This window comes from Passer montanus, unplaced genomic scaffold, assembly GCF_014805655.1.
Source record: "Passer montanus isolate IOZ18808 unplaced genomic scaffold, ASM1480565v1 scaffold156, whole genome shotgun sequence".
In the NCBI taxonomy this organism is placed as follows: domain Eukaryota; kingdom Metazoa; phylum Chordata; class Aves; order Passeriformes; family Passeridae; genus Passer; species Passer montanus.
Genome location: NW_024362716.1, coordinates 789,664 through 804,455, shown reverse-complemented (window position 1 = coordinate 804,455; position 14,792 = coordinate 789,664). Strand labels below are relative to the sequence as shown.

Below are 14,792 nucleotides of genomic sequence, written 5' to 3'. Positions count from 1 at the left end.
CGGGGCCGGCGCGGGGCCGCCGCTGCGGCGGGGGTTCACGTACCATCTTCGCCGCCACCAGCCGGGAGGAGCCGCCCCGGCCCGCCCACTGTCATGGCCGCCCGCCTCGTGCGCGCCCATTGGTCCGCGCCGCGGAGCACTGCGCTCCTATTGGGCGCCGCGCCCGTCAATCACGGGCGGGAAGGCTGGGTTGAGGCAGGAAGTGCCCGCGCGGAAGGGCGGGAGCAGCGCGGGAGGACCCGGATGGAGCGCGGCGCGGGGCACGCCGGGAATTGTAGTTTGCGCGGCGAGCCCGCTCATCAATTAAGGGGCCGCTCATTAAGCGGCGGCTCATTACCGGCGCGGGGAAAAAGAGAATTCCTTCCCTATATCCCATCCCAGCAGTGATGCTGGGATCAGGAGCCCGGAGGATGGGGCGGAGGCGCTGCTGAGTGAGGAAAACCTGAGTTCCACCCCCAATTCCGCAGCCCCGCCCTCCATCCTTCCCAAATATCCGCCCTGCAACGCGCCAGATCCCCCTCCTCATTAAACCCCCCGCCCTAATTAACGCAGCAACCTCCAGGCGACACGCTGTGATTTAACACACTCCGCATTCCCACGTTTATAAACAAACAACAACAAAAAAAACCCTCGGAATAAACGCGTGGAAAAGGCGAGGATAATTTAACAACCGAAGCAGCAGCCGCGCCCCAAAGCCCTCAGAAGCACGGAGTGACAGGGCCAGCAGGGCTGGGCACCCCCTCCAGGCCCCGGCGGGCTCACCCCGGAGAGGAATTCCCGGAGAATTCCCGGGGCTCCCTCAGTGGCTCAGGGATTTCCTCCCCTTCAGCATCCGCCGCAGGATCACGGCGACCCCGCCGGGAGTTCTGATCCGTTTGATCCAGCCGTGCGTCTTCTTCCGCTTCCAGTTGTTGGGCTGGTACTCGTTCCCCCGGGATTTTCCACGGATTTGTCGGAAATTCCACGCTGGGAGCGGGACGCGGCAGAGAACGGCGGCGTTGGAAGGCCCGGGGAGCGGCTCCAGAGCGCTCGAGAGCAGCGGGAAGGGAAAACCTCGCAGCAGGGAAAAGCTTGGGGGAAATTAAAGCAGAACAAAGAGTGAGGAGAGGCAAATGAAGGATAAATTTGGAATTTTAAAGCTGGGATTCCCCCTCGCGGTACCTGCGGCTCCCGGCCCGCGCCCACAGCGGGCACAGCGCCGCCATTTTGCTCCCCAGCCAACAACGCCGTTTCCCATTGGCTCCGTCCTCTCAGCCAATCACAGCCGGCACTGCGCCGCAAGGGCTGATGGGGGTCGTAGTCCTCCCGGGGGGGTCGTGGCGGAGTTACCATGGCAACGGCGCCCCTGCGGCCTTGTCGCCTCGGGGGCTGTCGGTTGTCCCCCGGGATGTCGCGGCAGGCCACGAAGCCACTCTGAAAGGGCTCCAGGAGAGCTGGAGAGGGACTTGGGACAAGGGATAGGGGGACAAGACACAGGGAGTGGATTTGGGATGGGAAAAGGGAGATTTGGGCAGGATTTTGGGAAGGAATTCCTGCCTGGGAGGAAATGCAACGGAATCCCAGTCCTGGAATGTCCAAGGAAAGGTGGGAGCAGCCTAGGATGGTCCAAGATGGGACTGGGTGGGATTTCAGGTCTCTCCAAGCCAAGCAATTCCAGGATTTTCCTTTTTGGGATCAATCCCAGCCCTGTCCCAAGAGCAGGAGCAGCTCCGAGGTTTTTCCCTCCTGGTTTTGTGGCCTCAGGAATGAGGGGATGTGGCTCAACCCTCCCCAAGCCCAGAATATGGGAAAATAAACCCAAAAATCTGTGAAAGTAAACCCCAAAATATGTGAAAATAAACCCAAAACCCAGCCCTGGTTTGGTGTCTGGCCTCCCGGGGTGGCACTGCCACACGCGTGACACATTGGTGGCACTGCCACTCTCATGGCACTGCCCGTGGCGCTGCCACACTCGCACCCTTTGCCACCCCACAAGCACCGCAGTGTCACCACCCCATCCCAAATTCCACCTCTGTCCCCATCCCCTCCTGTCCCCATCCCTTGTCCCTATCCCCTTCCCTTATCCCTGTCCCATCCGTGTCCCCGCCTGTCCTTGCGGTGGCCCCCGGCTCTCAGTGGCCCCTCACGGTGTCCATCAGCCCCTGTCCCTGTCCCCATCCCTGTCCCCGCTACCCCTGTCCCCTCTCCTGCCCCTGTCCCCTCCTGTCCCCTCCTGTCCCCGTCGCTGTCCATCAGCCGCGGTCCCGCCCCGCTCTCGGCTTTGGGCTTTGCCTTTTCCATGGCGACCGCTCCAAGGACGAGCCCGGAGCGCCCCCGGAGCGGGCACGGGCGGCACTTCGGGGGGCTCGGGCAATTTTGGGGATTTTTGGGAATTTTCGGGGGGGGCTGAAGGAATTCCCCCCCCCCCCCCCCCCAAAAAAAAACGCCTGGAAAAAAATCGGGATTTTCACCGCCCTGCTCCGCCTCTCCACCGGGAATCCTGCGGAATTCCAGGATTTGCACCGGGAATCCTGCGCAATTCCAGGATCTTTTCCTCACCCCGGAGCCCCCGGGCCATCGATGAGGTGAGCGGCGCTTTTTTCCCTGCGGGGCTGCGGGAATCTGCTGGGGGTGGGGGTGACCCAAAAATGCGGGAATTTTTCCCCGTCAGGAAAAAAAAAAAAAAAGCAATCTGGGATGCGAGGGGGGTTGGGATGTTGTGGGGCAGAGAGGAGCGGCGAAAAACCCGGATTTGTGCAGGTGCGCCAGGGAGGGGGGAACGGAGGGGGAATTATCCTGGAAACCCAGCCTGGGGAAAGGCTTCCTTCGTTCCTTCCTTCCTTTCTTCCTTCATTCCTTCCTTCATTCCTTCCTTCCTTCCTCCCCTCGTGATGCAACGGCGGGGAAGGATTGCTGGGGGGGAGGGGGGTCTGATCCCGCTGGAATTTCGGCTGGAATTTCGGGAAAACCTGCCCGTGGCAAGGGAGAGTCTGGGCTGGTTCCAGTGCCTGATCCCAAAGCCTGATCCCAAAGCCTGATCCCAAACCCGGATCCCAAATCCTGATCCCAAAGGCTCCTGATTCCAAACCCAGATCCCAATCCCTGATCCCAAAGGCTCCTGATCCCAAACCCCGATCCCCAGTCCCCCGTGCCATTCCCGTGTCCCCTGTGCCAGCCCTGGTGCCAGGATCCCAAGGCAGGATCCCTCGACTGGGTCCCGCCATTCCCACCTAATTTCCATTCCCAGCCCTACATAACAGGCACCGGATTCCCAAATTCCCAAAGTCCTGAATTCCCATATTTCCAGGTTCCTGAATTCCCAAATCCCCAAAATCCTGAATTCCTGAAATCCCGAATTCCCAGATTCCTGGTCTCAGAGATTCCCAATTTCCCGGATTTCCAGCTTCTCAGATTCCCGGATTCCCAGATTCCTGGATTCCCAGATCCCAGATTCCTGGATTCCCGGATTCCCAATTCCCACATTCCCAGATTCCCGGATTCCTGGATCCCAGATTCCCAAATTCCAGAATTCCCAAATTCCAGGTTCCCAGATTCCCAATTTCCCAGATTCTCAGATCCCCAGCCGGAGGGGGCTGGGAATGCCCCCCCCATTCCGTTTCCATGGCAACCGGCACCATTCCCACCTTCCCGCGTCCATCGGGATCCTGCTCCAGCCTTTCCAACCTGGATGTTCCGGGCATGGAGCGTGGGGGAGGTGGGAGATGGGATCTGGGGATCTGGGAATGTGGGGATCCAGGAATGTGGGAATGTGGGAATCTGGGGATCCAGGGATCTGGGACCTGGGAATGCAGTGATCTGGGGAGCCAGGTATCTGGGAATCTGGAATCCAGAAATCTGAGGATCTGGGGATCTGGAATTCAGGAATATGGGGATCCAGGAATCTGGGAATCCAGGGATCCATGATCCAGGAATCTGGGAATTCGGGAATCTGGGGATCTGGGAGCAAGGTTGGGATGGATCCCCTGGAAGCACTGGGCAGGTTGGATTTTGGGATGCCAGAGGGATTTTCCAGCCTTCATTCCAGGATTCCAGGCGGGTTTGTCTGGATTTCCTTCAGGAATGGGCAGATCCTGGGCCTGGATCTCCGGGATCCTGCAGGAATGGGAACTGGGATCCTGATCCCACAGGAATGGGAACTGGGATCCTGCTGGAATGGGATCTGGGATCTGGAATCCTACAGGAATGGGAACTGGAATCTCAATCCCACAGGAATGAGAACTGGGATCAGAATCCCACAGGAATGGGATCAGGATCCTGCAGGATCAGCGCTCGGATCCCGCTCTCTCCTCCCGCTGCCATCAATAATTCACCGTGTTCGTTTTCCCTCAGCCACAATTAACCCATTCCCAACCTCCGTGCCCCCATTCCCACCAGCTTTTCCTGAATATTCCCAAAATCCCAAGATTTCAACTCCAGCAGTGAGCTTTGGGAACAGCAAGGATAATCCCACCCCCCACATTCCTTAGTTTATTTTGTGGAGAGATTTTAATTAAATTTTAATTCCCACCTCGGATGCTGCTTCCGACCACAGCCATGTTTATATTTAATGAGATAAATATTTCAATTTTATGGGATAAATAATGAATTCCCAGGGCTGGACCTTCCCTGAGCTCCACATTTGTTGGGAAAAGGGAGTTTTCTGTTCCGAACAGGCTTTTTTTCCGTTTTTTTTTCCTTCAGCCAGGACAAACCCCTTTTCCAAGGGCTGTGATGGGAACTTCAGGGCTTGGGGACAGGGATGTGACCCAGAAAAAAGCAGGAGGGGGAATTTTCCATGTTTCCACATTTTCCCCTGCTTTTCCACATTTTTCCATGTTCTCCCACGTTTTTCCCCATTTCCCCCCCATTTCCCCCCATTTTCCCCACATTTTCCCCACATTTCCCCCCAGTTTTTCCCCCATCCCCCCAATTTTCCTACACTTCCCATTTTCCCAGGCATCACCATGCTGACCAGCATCACCGACGGCTTCCTCTGCTGCCTGCTGGGCAAGACCCCCAATGCCGTGGGGCCTCTGGACAGCGTTGAGTCCAGCGATGGCTTCACCTTCCTGGAGGTGAAACCCGGCCGGATCCTCCGCATCCACCACAGCGCTCCCGAGCGCCCGCGGTCCCCGCGGTCCCCGCGGTCCCCGCGGTCCCCCGAGCGCGGCGCCGTGCGCTGCCAGCGCCGCATCACGCTCTACCGCAACGGGCAGCTGCTGATCGAGAACTTGGGCGAGGCCCAGGCCCCGCGGTGCCCGCTGCCCGATGCCAACGGCGAGCCGGCAGCGCCGGACCCCGCCGGAACAGCGGCCAAGCGTCGCAAACGCAAGCCCAAGAGGGTGGTGACGGTGGACTGCAAGAAGCGCATCACGAGCTGCAAGGGCACGCACGGGGACGTGGTGCTGTTCTTCATCCACGGCGTTGGCGGCTCTTTGGACATCTGGAAGGAGCAGCTGGAGTTCTTCTCCAAGCTGGGCTATGAGGTGGTGGCGCCGGATTTGGCGGGACACGGCTGCAGCTCGGCGCCGCCCGTGGCCGCTGCCTACACCTTCTACGCGCTGGCCGAGGACATGAGGGCCGTGTTCAAGCGCTACGCCAAGAAAAGGAACATCCTCATCGGGCACTCCTACGGGTAAGGGGCTGGGAATGGGGTAGGATCCTCCTGGGAAATGGGAATGGCTACAAATCCCAGGTTTTAGAGGTGTGGGGCTCCCATTTTGGGGGATTGATCCCATTTATCCCAGGAGTTGGAGCTCCAGAATCCTTGGGTTCCGTTCAAGTGCTACAAGGAACTTGTAGGATGTCAAGGAACATCTTCATCGGGCACTCCTATGGGTAAGGGGCTGGGAGTAGGGTAGGATCATCACAGAAAATGGGAATGGTCACAAATCCCATAGTTTAGGAGTTTGGGGTTTCCATTCTTTTTATCCCATTTATCCCGGGATTTGGAGCTCCTGGGTGCCCTTGGGGTGGGCACCATCTCTGTGCCCAGCTAATCCTGAGAGGGAAGTGCAAGGGCAGGGACTATAAATAGGATAAGGCAGGATTAGGGCTCCTGATTAGGTGGAGCCTAACGAAGGAGACAGAGCCAGATCCAGCGGGGCTGGCCTGGGATGAGGCCGGGGCAGCCTGGAGGGCACCAGAGGGGCTGGGCTGGGCAGGGGGCACCAAATCCTGCCCTGAAAGGGGGTTGGGGTCTCTGCCCCCCAAATGAGGGGTGGCTGCTGGAGCCTGGAGCCTTGGGGTGGGGTGGGGAGGGAGGGAGAAATCCCCTCGTGACCCCAGGGACACTGCCAGGGTGGCACAGGGACAGGCAGGGACACCTTGGCATGGGCAGGGACATGGCAGGCACACCTTGGATGGGCAGGGACATCTGCCACTGTCCCAGGGTGCTCCAAGGGGCACTGCCAGGGATGGCACAGGGACAGGGACATGGCCATGGGACACCTTCACCTGCTGCCCCCATCCCTGCCACGCTGGCACCGTGTCCCCATGTCCCCTCAGGATGTCCTTCTGCACCTTCCTGGCACACGAGTGCCTGGAGCTGGGGCACAAAGTGATCACAATCAACTAATATAATTAATATAATCAATAAAATTACTATAATGGCTATAATTGCTCTAATTAATAATTAATAATTAAAATAGTGAAAGCAAATAATTCTGTTGTTATTTTTAACCCTTTCAAGGTGTCCTTCTGCACATTCCTGGCTCATGAGTACCCGGAGCTGGTGCACAAAGTGATCACAATCAATATAATTCATACAATTACTATAATTAATAATTAAAATAGCAAAAGCCAAGCAGTGTGTGGTTATTTTTAACCCTTCCAGAGTGTCCTTCTGCACGTTCCTGGCTCACGAGTACCCGGAGCTGGTGCACAAGGTGATCATGATCAACGGGGGCGGCCCCACGGCGCTGGAGCCCAGCCTGTGCTCCATCTTCAACCTGCCGCCCTGTGTGCTGCACTGCCTGTCCCCCTGCCTGGCCTGGAGCTTCCTCAAGTGAGTCACAGCCTGGGTGGGGACCTGTGCCACCCAGGGGGGGGTCCTGTGCCACCCAGGGGGGTCCTGTGCCTCCCAGGAGTCAGCCTGGCACTGCCACTGCCGAGGAAGGGGACACCTTGGGGGGCTGGGGGCTTCCTGTGCCGCCCTGTGTGCTGCACTGCCTGTCCCCCTGCCTGGCCTGGAGCTTCCTCAAGTGAGTCACCACTGCCACCCCCGGGCCCCTGTGCCACCCACCGGTCAGCCTGGCACTTCCACTGCTGAGGGAGGGGACAGAGTGTGGCTTTTGGGGGGCTGGAATCTCCTGCCACCACCTAAGGGGTCACCCTGGCACTGCCACTGGTGAGGGAGGGGACAGGGGGTGGCTTTTGGGGGGCTGGAGGACTGGGGCTCATCCTGGCACTGGTGCCCCAACGAAGGGGACAGAGTGTGGAATGTGGGGGCCGGGGTCTTGTGCCACCTCTCAGGGGGTTCATCCTGGCACTGCCACCCCGAGGGAGGGGACAGAGAGTGACTTTTGAGGGCTGGAATGTCCTGCCACCGCCCAGGGGCTCACCCTGGCACTGCTACCCTGAGGGAGGTGACCAAGTGCGACTTTCGGCGGTCTGGGATGCTCCCCCTTGCTGCCAAGCCCCCGAATTTCGGGCTGAGCCCTCTCCCCCCGTGCCAGGGCCGGCTTTGCCCGCCAAGGTGCCAAAGAGAAGCAGCTGCTGAAGGAGGGCAACGCCTTCAACGTCTCGTCCTTCGTGCTGCGTGCCACCATGAGCGGGCAGTACTGGCCCGAGGGCGACGAGCTGTACCATGCCGAGCTGGCCGTGCCCGTGCTGCTGGTGCACGGCATGCACGACAAGTTCGTGCCCATCGAGGAGGACCAGAGGATGGCAGAGGTGAGGGGCTGGCACCCCTGGAACGGGACTGGGGAATCTGCCCCCCTCCAAAGTGTGGGGTGGCTGCTGGAGACTTGGGGTGGGGAGGGAGGGGGAAAATCGTTCAGTGATCTGAGGGACAGTGCCAGGGTGGCACAGGGATGGGCAGGGACACCTTGGCATGGGCAGAGACATGGCAGGGACACCTTGGCATGGGCAGGGACGTGGCAGGGACACCTTGGCATGGGCAGGGACGTGGCAGGGACATGGCACATGGGGAGGGACACCTTGGCATTGGAATGGGACAATTTCCACTGTCCCAAGGTGCTCCAAGGGCCACTGCCAGGGATGGCACAGGGACATAGGATACCTTGGCATGGGCAGGGACACCCTCCTCTGTTCCAGGGTGCTCCAAGGGACAGTTCCAGTTCCAGGGATGGCACAGGGGCAGGGACATGGGCAGGGACACCTTGGCATGGGCAGGGACACCTTCCACTGCCCCAGGGTGCTCCAAGCCCTGCCAGGGACACTGCCAGGGAAGGGGCAGTGTGGCTTTGGAGGGCTGGGGCCCATCCTGGCACTGCCACCTGCCAGGGAGGGGACAGAGTGGCTTTTGGGGGCTCGTGCCACCTCCGGGGGGCCTCACCGTGTCGCTGGGCACCCGCAGATCCTGCTGATCGCCTTCCTGAAGGTGATCGACGAGGGCAGCCACATGGTGATGCTGGAGTGCCCGGACACGGTGAACACGCTGCTGCACGAGTTCGTCCTCTGGGAGCCCGACACGCCCGCGGCCCGCGGCGACGGCGACGCCGAATGAGGGCCAGCGACACGCGGGGACAGCGGGCTCGGCCCAGCCGCCAGCCCGGTTTGTGCCGGGGGCGAGCGAGGAGCGACCCCGGGCTGGGATGGCAGCGCCGGGAGAGGAGCGCGGCGAGTGCCCCGGGCCGGGGACAGCGGGGACACGGCACCGCCGGTCCCCAACAGGACAGCGGGGACACGGCACGGCCGGTCCCCAACAGGACAACGGGGACATGGCACGGCCTGTCCCCAGCAGGACAGCAGGGACACGGCACGGCCGGTCCCCAGGCCCGGCAGGACAGCGGGGACACGGCACGGCTGGTCCCCAACCCCCCGGGACAGCGGGGACACGGCACAGCCGGTCCCCAACCCCGGATATGTCACACCTGGACACACCACACCTGGTCCCTGGACCCCGCACATGTCACATCGAGTCCCCAATGCCCAGGGACAGAGGGACACGCCACCCCCGGTCCCCACCCCCGGCACTGGAGCGGCTCCGTCCCGGTTTTTTGTCGCCGCACGCAGTGACACCGGGGACACCGGGAGGACACGGAGGGTCCCCGCAGGGATTTTTGGGGCGGTTTTCAGGAGAACCCAGAGGCTCTCCTGTGCCGGGATTTTGGGGGTTCCTTGTGGGGTTGGGCAGCTCCTGCTGGGATGAGGAGGATGATGAGGATGAAGATTCCCGGGATCACGGTGTGTCCCCAGTGCCACCACGGCCACGTCCCCGCTGCCAGCAGCGCTGTTAGGGCGGAGCCCCTCGGGGACACCCCCGGGATGGGCTGCGGGGAACAGCGGGACCCCCATTCCCGGGAGCAGGGCACAACCAGAGGAGCCACCCGACGATGTCCCCGCTGCCACCCGCAATGCCAGGAGGCGCCACCTGTGCCCCCCTCCCCAAAATTCCCGACATTTAAACCAAAGAAGGCGCCGACCCCGCGGACACCTCGCCCTGTCCCTTGTCCCCACCCTGTCCCCTGCCCCACGCGGGGCTGGCACCGCACCGAGGGGCTCAGGGGACCCCGCAATGTTCCCATCGATGTCCCCAGGGTGTCCCCTGTGCCAGCCCTGCCCGCTGCTGTCTCATAATGAGAATTTTACCCCAAAACCGCCACCAACGCCCCCAAAATTGCCACATGCCACCCGTGGGGTCACAGCTCTGTCCCCTCCCGGGAGCCACATTCCTGTCGCGCTGCCACCACCGTGTCTGTGTCACCCAGTAAAGCCGTGCTCAATGCCAGCCCTGCCGGCTCCGTGCCGGGACACTCGCCGTCACCTTGGGGCACTCGGTGTCACCTTGGGGCGCTCAGTGTCACCTTGGGGCATTCAGTGTCACCTTGGGGCACTTGCTATCCCCCCAAGGTGCTGAAGGTGGCCCGGGGGTGTCCCCAAGCCGCTCATGGCGCAGTGCAGGACAAGGACACCCTGGTGCCACTCGGGCCTGGCCAGCGGCCACAGGCCTGGGGATGGGCACGGGGGCAAGGGTGGCACCACAGGGACTGGGGACAACACCCACAGGGATTGGGGACAGCACCCACAGGGACTGGGGACAGCACCCACTGGGACTGGGGACAGCATCCCTGGGACTGGGGACAGCACCCACTGGGATTGGGGACAGCACCCACAGGGATTGGGGACAGCACCCACTGGGACTGGGGACAGCATCCCTGGGACTGGGGACAGCACCCACTGGGATTGGGGACAGCACCCACAGGGATTGGGGACAGCACCCACTGGGACTGGGGACAGCATCCCTGGGACTGGGGACAGCACCCACTGGGATTGGGGACAGCACCCACAGGGATTGGGGACAGCACCCACTGGGACTAAGGGTGGCACCACAGGGACTGGGGACAACACCCACAGGGATTGGGGACAGCACCCACAGGGATTGGGGACAGCACCCACTGGGACTGGGGACAGCATCCCTGGGACTGGGGACAGCACCCACAGGGACTGGGGACAGCCCCAGGACCCCACACCGACTGTACTGGGGGGGCTGGGGTCTGTGGGATTGGGAATGGGGGGTTTGGGATTGGGGGATTTGGGATGGGAACGGGGGCTGTGGGATTTGGGGCTGGGGGATTTGGGGTTGGGGATGGATTTGGGGTGACACCCATCACGGCGATGACGTCACACACAGGGGGCAGGGGCACGACGCTCAGCGCCCCCCAGTGGCCAGAACTGACACTGCCCGGTGCCACCAGAGCCACCAGTGCCACCAAACGGGCACTGCCCGGTGCCACCAGTGTCACCAGAGCCACCAAACGGGCACTGCCAGGCGCCGTCAGTGCCACCAGAGCCACCAAACGGGCACCGCCCGGTGCCACCAGTGTCACCAGAGCCACCAGAGCCACCAAACGGGCACTGCCCAGCGCCGTCAGTGCCACCAGAGCCACCAAACGGGCACCGCCCAGTGCCACCAGAGCCACCCGGTGTGCCCAAACCAGCACTGCCCGGTGTCACCGGTGCCATCAACTGGACCTCGATCCCCATGACCTGGAGGTGACACAGGGCCAGCAGAGGTGACCCCAGCCCCAGCACAGACCCCACACAAGCCAAGAAACCTCTTCTGTTTCCCCTCCCACGGCACGCGGCCACTACCAGAACGTGTCCCCAACCGGCCCAGTGTCCCCAGGACCGCCATCCCGGTGACACAGGGCCGGGAGAGGGGACAGAGGAGGGGACACAGGAGAGGGGACGCAGGAGAGGGGACACAGGGCCGGGAGAGGGGACCCCAGCCCCACCACGTCCCCACCAATCAGCTCCGGGATCGAATCCTGCCTTTAATTCCCACCCAAATTTTACATTTTTCTCCAAGGAAATCTTTCCTCAGCCGATTTTGGGAAATTGTCTCCCAAATTTTGCCTTCCAGCCCCAAAATTTTGAGATTTCCTTGAATTTCAGATTCCAACCAATAAGGAGTGGAGTGGGCGTGGCCAGCTAATGAATATGCATGAGCCTATTGGTGAGCCTATAAATATGTAAATTTTTAGGGGATAAAATCCCCAAATTTTGAGGAGGAGCTCTGAGAATTTTGCACATTTGAGAGGTTCAATCAATATTCCACTTTCTTTAATTAGTTTAATTCTTCATTAATTCTTTAAAGAAAAAAGTTTCTTAAAGTCTAATTTTTCTTACATTTTTAAATTTTTTTTCTTTCCGTGCCTCAGTTTCCCCCCTCGGATGTGACACCACCAGACTTGGGTGGGGGGAGGGATCCTCAAGCACCCCAAACCGGGCACGGAGCCCTGGCACCTTCCTCTGTGCCCATCCCAAAAACATCCCAAAAATACCCAAAAAATATCCCAAAAATACCCCCATAAAATTCCCAAAATGTCCCCAAAACATCCCAAAAATACCTCCAAAATACCCCAAAAATATCCCCAAAATACCTCAAATATACCCCAAAAATATCCCAAAAATATCCCAAAAACATCTGCTCCACTTTTAGGACTTCTCCTTCATGTGACAGAATTTATTAAGAAAAAAAAAAATAAAAAAGAGAAAACCACCAAATATTTACCAAAACTTCCAGGCTTTTTTTTCCCCCTTTTTAGGGGATTTTTTTCTCTTTTTTTTCTTTTTTTTTTTTTTTTTTTTTAAGGGAATTTTTTTCCTTTTTTTAAGGGATTTTTTTCCCTATTTTTTTTATTATTTTGAGGCGGATTTTCGCCATCTGGAGTATGAAAAGGCTCTGGCAGGGCCGGTGAAGTGTCAGCGAAAAGGCTTTAAAAATGTTGTTATTATTGTTATTTATGGGCTGGAGCCCCGGAGAGGGAAAAGAAGCCAAAAAAAGGTTCAAAAATAGCTGGAAAAAGCAAAATAAAAACCGGGATGTTTTTTCCAGAAGCGGCTGAAAAACAAAATAAAATACCTTGGAAAAACACAAATGTATTGGGGGTTTTTTGGGGTTGGGGATTTTGGGATTGGGGATTTTTTGGGAATTGGGATTTTTGAGATCAGGAATTTTAGGGACTGGGGATTTGGGGGATTTTGGGGATTGGGGATTTTGGGATCAGGAATTTTGGGGATTGTGGATTTTTGGGATTTTGGGGATTTTTAGGATTTTGGGGATTGGGATTTTTGGGATTGGGGATTTTTGGGGATCAGGGATTTCTGGAGATCTGAGGTTTTTGGGATTAGAGATTTTTGGAGATCGGGGTTTTTGGGGTCGGGGTTTTGGGGGTTTTTGGGGATCGGATTTTTTGGGGTCAGGGATTTTTGGGATGGGGGATTTTCCCGGCTCCCGGCAGAGGGAACGGCGGGAGCGCAGCGGCGCCTCTTGGCCAGACGGGCTGGAATTGCACAGCTGGAATTCCTCTGCTGGAATTCCACAGCTGGATCGGCCGGAATGCTCTGGTTTGGGATTCTCACAGGTTCCAGTTTGGGGTCCCCAGGGATGCTCCAGTTCGGGATTCCCTGATTTGGGGTTCCCTGGAACAATCCAGTTCGGGATTCCCAGGGATTCTGAGATTTGGGGACCCCACAGGTTCTAATTTGGGGTCCCCAGAGATGCTCAGGGATTCCCTGATTTCGGGTCCCCAAGGATGATCCAATTCAGAATTCCCTGATTTGGGGTCCCTGGGATGCTCAGTTTTGGGGTCTCCAAGGATTTCCAGATTTGGGGTCCCCAGGGATGCTCTGGGGTCCCCAGGGATGATCACTTTTGGGGTCCCCAGGAAAGCCCCGTTTTGGGATCCTCTGCTTTGGGGTCCCCGGGGATGCCCCATTTGGGGACAGGGCCTGCAAAGGGGATCCCAAATTCTTTCCTTCCCCTTTTCACCCCCTGTTCCCTCTCGTCCTGTTTTATTTTTGTGTGGATTTCTCTCTATTTAGGGCCTTTCCAGCTGCTTCCTTTTATCCTTTTCATTCAGAGCCTGTCATTACATTTTCCATTCTTTCAAAGAAATAAAAAAAAAAAAACAAAAGCGGCTTCCCAGGGGCCTTTCCAGCTCCTTATTCCCGGAGGGAAGGGGTAGAATATGCCAAAATATCCCAAAAAACCCCCAAAAAATCAAAATAAAATCCCAAATCCTCCCACTCCCTCTTCCCTGTGGGGTTTTTAGGAGTTTTTGGGATGGGGGAATATCCCAAAAAAAGCCTCTCCAAGATCCCAACGTGCTGGCACGTCCTTTTCCTGTCTTTTTTTTTTTTTGGGATCCGGCCATCCCAAATTACCGGGGCGGGCCGGGAGCTGCCGGCTGCGGGCTCCCGTTCCCTTCCCCGCTCTGCTCTTCCCGCTTGGAATGGCGAAAAGCAGCGCCTGAGTTTTTCTCATCCCGTTTTTCCTCTCTCCCGGGATATTTCCAGCCCTGCTCCTGCCCCCCGGACTCTCCAGGGTTAAACCCACCCCGGGGTCACCCCAAAATCCACGGCCGGGACCTTCCAGGGCATTCTCGCTCCGTCCCCATCCCACATTCCATGGAAAAAGAGGGGGAAATTGAGGGATTTTGACCCAAAATCTGCAAAAATCCCCTCTGGATCCCCCATCCCACAGATCGGTGTCCCCGGGGTGTCCCTGGGACTGGGGGTCACCCCTTCTGTCCTTTTTTTTTTTTTCCCTTTCCCCCTTTCCTCCCCCATTTTCCCCTTCCTCCCCCATTTTTTTCTCCCATTTTCCCCAGTTTTCCACCCATTTTTTTTTGCCTTTTCCCCTCATTTTTTCCTTCCCAGCTCCCGGAATAGCAGTAGGAGCCATTTCCATCTGCCCTGGCCCAAGCTGGAATTCCCTCATGGAATTCCCGGCATTCCCACATGGAATTCCCACGTTTCTGCATTCCCACATTCCCACATTCCCCCATGATCCCGGCATTCCCACATTCCCACAGGATCCCGAATCCTGGCCCTGTCCCGGCCGCCACCACCCGGGATGTCCCTGGGGAGGGGAATCCAGTGGGGACAATTCCTGGAACCCGGAGAAAATCGGGATCCAGGGAGAAACGGGATCCAGGATAGGGAAAATCCAGGATAAGGAAAAACTGGGATAGGGAGAATCCAGAATAGGGAAAATCCAGGATAAGGAGAGCCCAGGATAAAGGGAAAATCAGGCCAGGGAAAATCCAGGACAAGGAGAACCGAGGCAAAAACAACACCCAGGACAGGGAGAAGCCTGGACAGGGAGCAGCCAGACTTTGGGA

At 58.3% G+C, this 14,792-nt stretch overlaps 3 protein-coding genes across 3 annotated transcripts in view; 1 reads left to right on the top strand and 2 right to left on the bottom strand.

Annotated features, from left to right (window-relative positions):
* The window catches only part of DDA1 (DET1 and DDB1 associated 1), a 4,557-nt gene extending 4,439 nt beyond the window's left edge, over positions 1–118 (bottom strand). Inside the window, exon 1 of the mRNA XM_039702372.1 lies at positions 44–118. Within this exon, the coding sequence (XP_039558306.1) occupies positions 44–46 (3 nt within the window). The 5' untranslated portion in view covers positions 47–118. The remainder of the gene's footprint in view (positions 1–43) is intronic.
* A 453-nt stretch (positions 119–571) lies between these two features.
* MRPL34 (mitochondrial ribosomal protein L34) lies at positions 572–1,252 on the bottom strand. The gene is given in 3 exon segments (XM_039702371.1): positions 572–1,070; positions 1,162–1,216; positions 1,219–1,252. Coding segments are annotated over 3 exon segments (345 nt in total). The 5' UTR covers positions 1,238–1,252; the 3' UTR covers positions 572–799.
* A 3-nt stretch (positions 1,253–1,255) lies between these two features.
* On the top strand, positions 1,256–8,990 carry ABHD8 (abhydrolase domain containing 8). Its single transcript, XM_039702370.1, has 5 exons — positions 1,256–2,564; positions 4,936–5,614; positions 6,815–6,985; positions 7,656–7,872; positions 8,519–8,990. The coding sequence occupies exons 2-5, from the start codon at positions 4,944–4,946 to the stop codon at positions 8,666–8,668; spliced, it is 1,209 nt and encodes a 402-aa protein (XP_039558304.1). The 5' UTR covers positions 1,256–2,564; positions 4,936–4,943; the 3' UTR covers positions 8,669–8,990.
* Positions 8,991–14,792: the final 5,802 nt, after the last annotated feature.

Bases quoted from the DNA above. Each gene is read 5' to 3' on its own strand.
- ABHD8 (XM_039702370.1), top strand. From the start codon at position 4,944: ATGCTGACCAGCATCACCGACGGCTTCCTCTGCTGCCTGCTGGGCAAG. The intron at 5,615-6,814 runs GTAAGGGGCTGG...TAACCCTTCCAG, and splicing joins CTCATCGGGCACTCCTACGG to AGTGTCCTTCTGCACGTTCC. The intron at 7,873-8,518 runs GTGAGGGGCTGG...GGGCACCCGCAG, and splicing joins AGGACCAGAGGATGGCAGAG to ATCCTGCTGATCGCCTTCCT.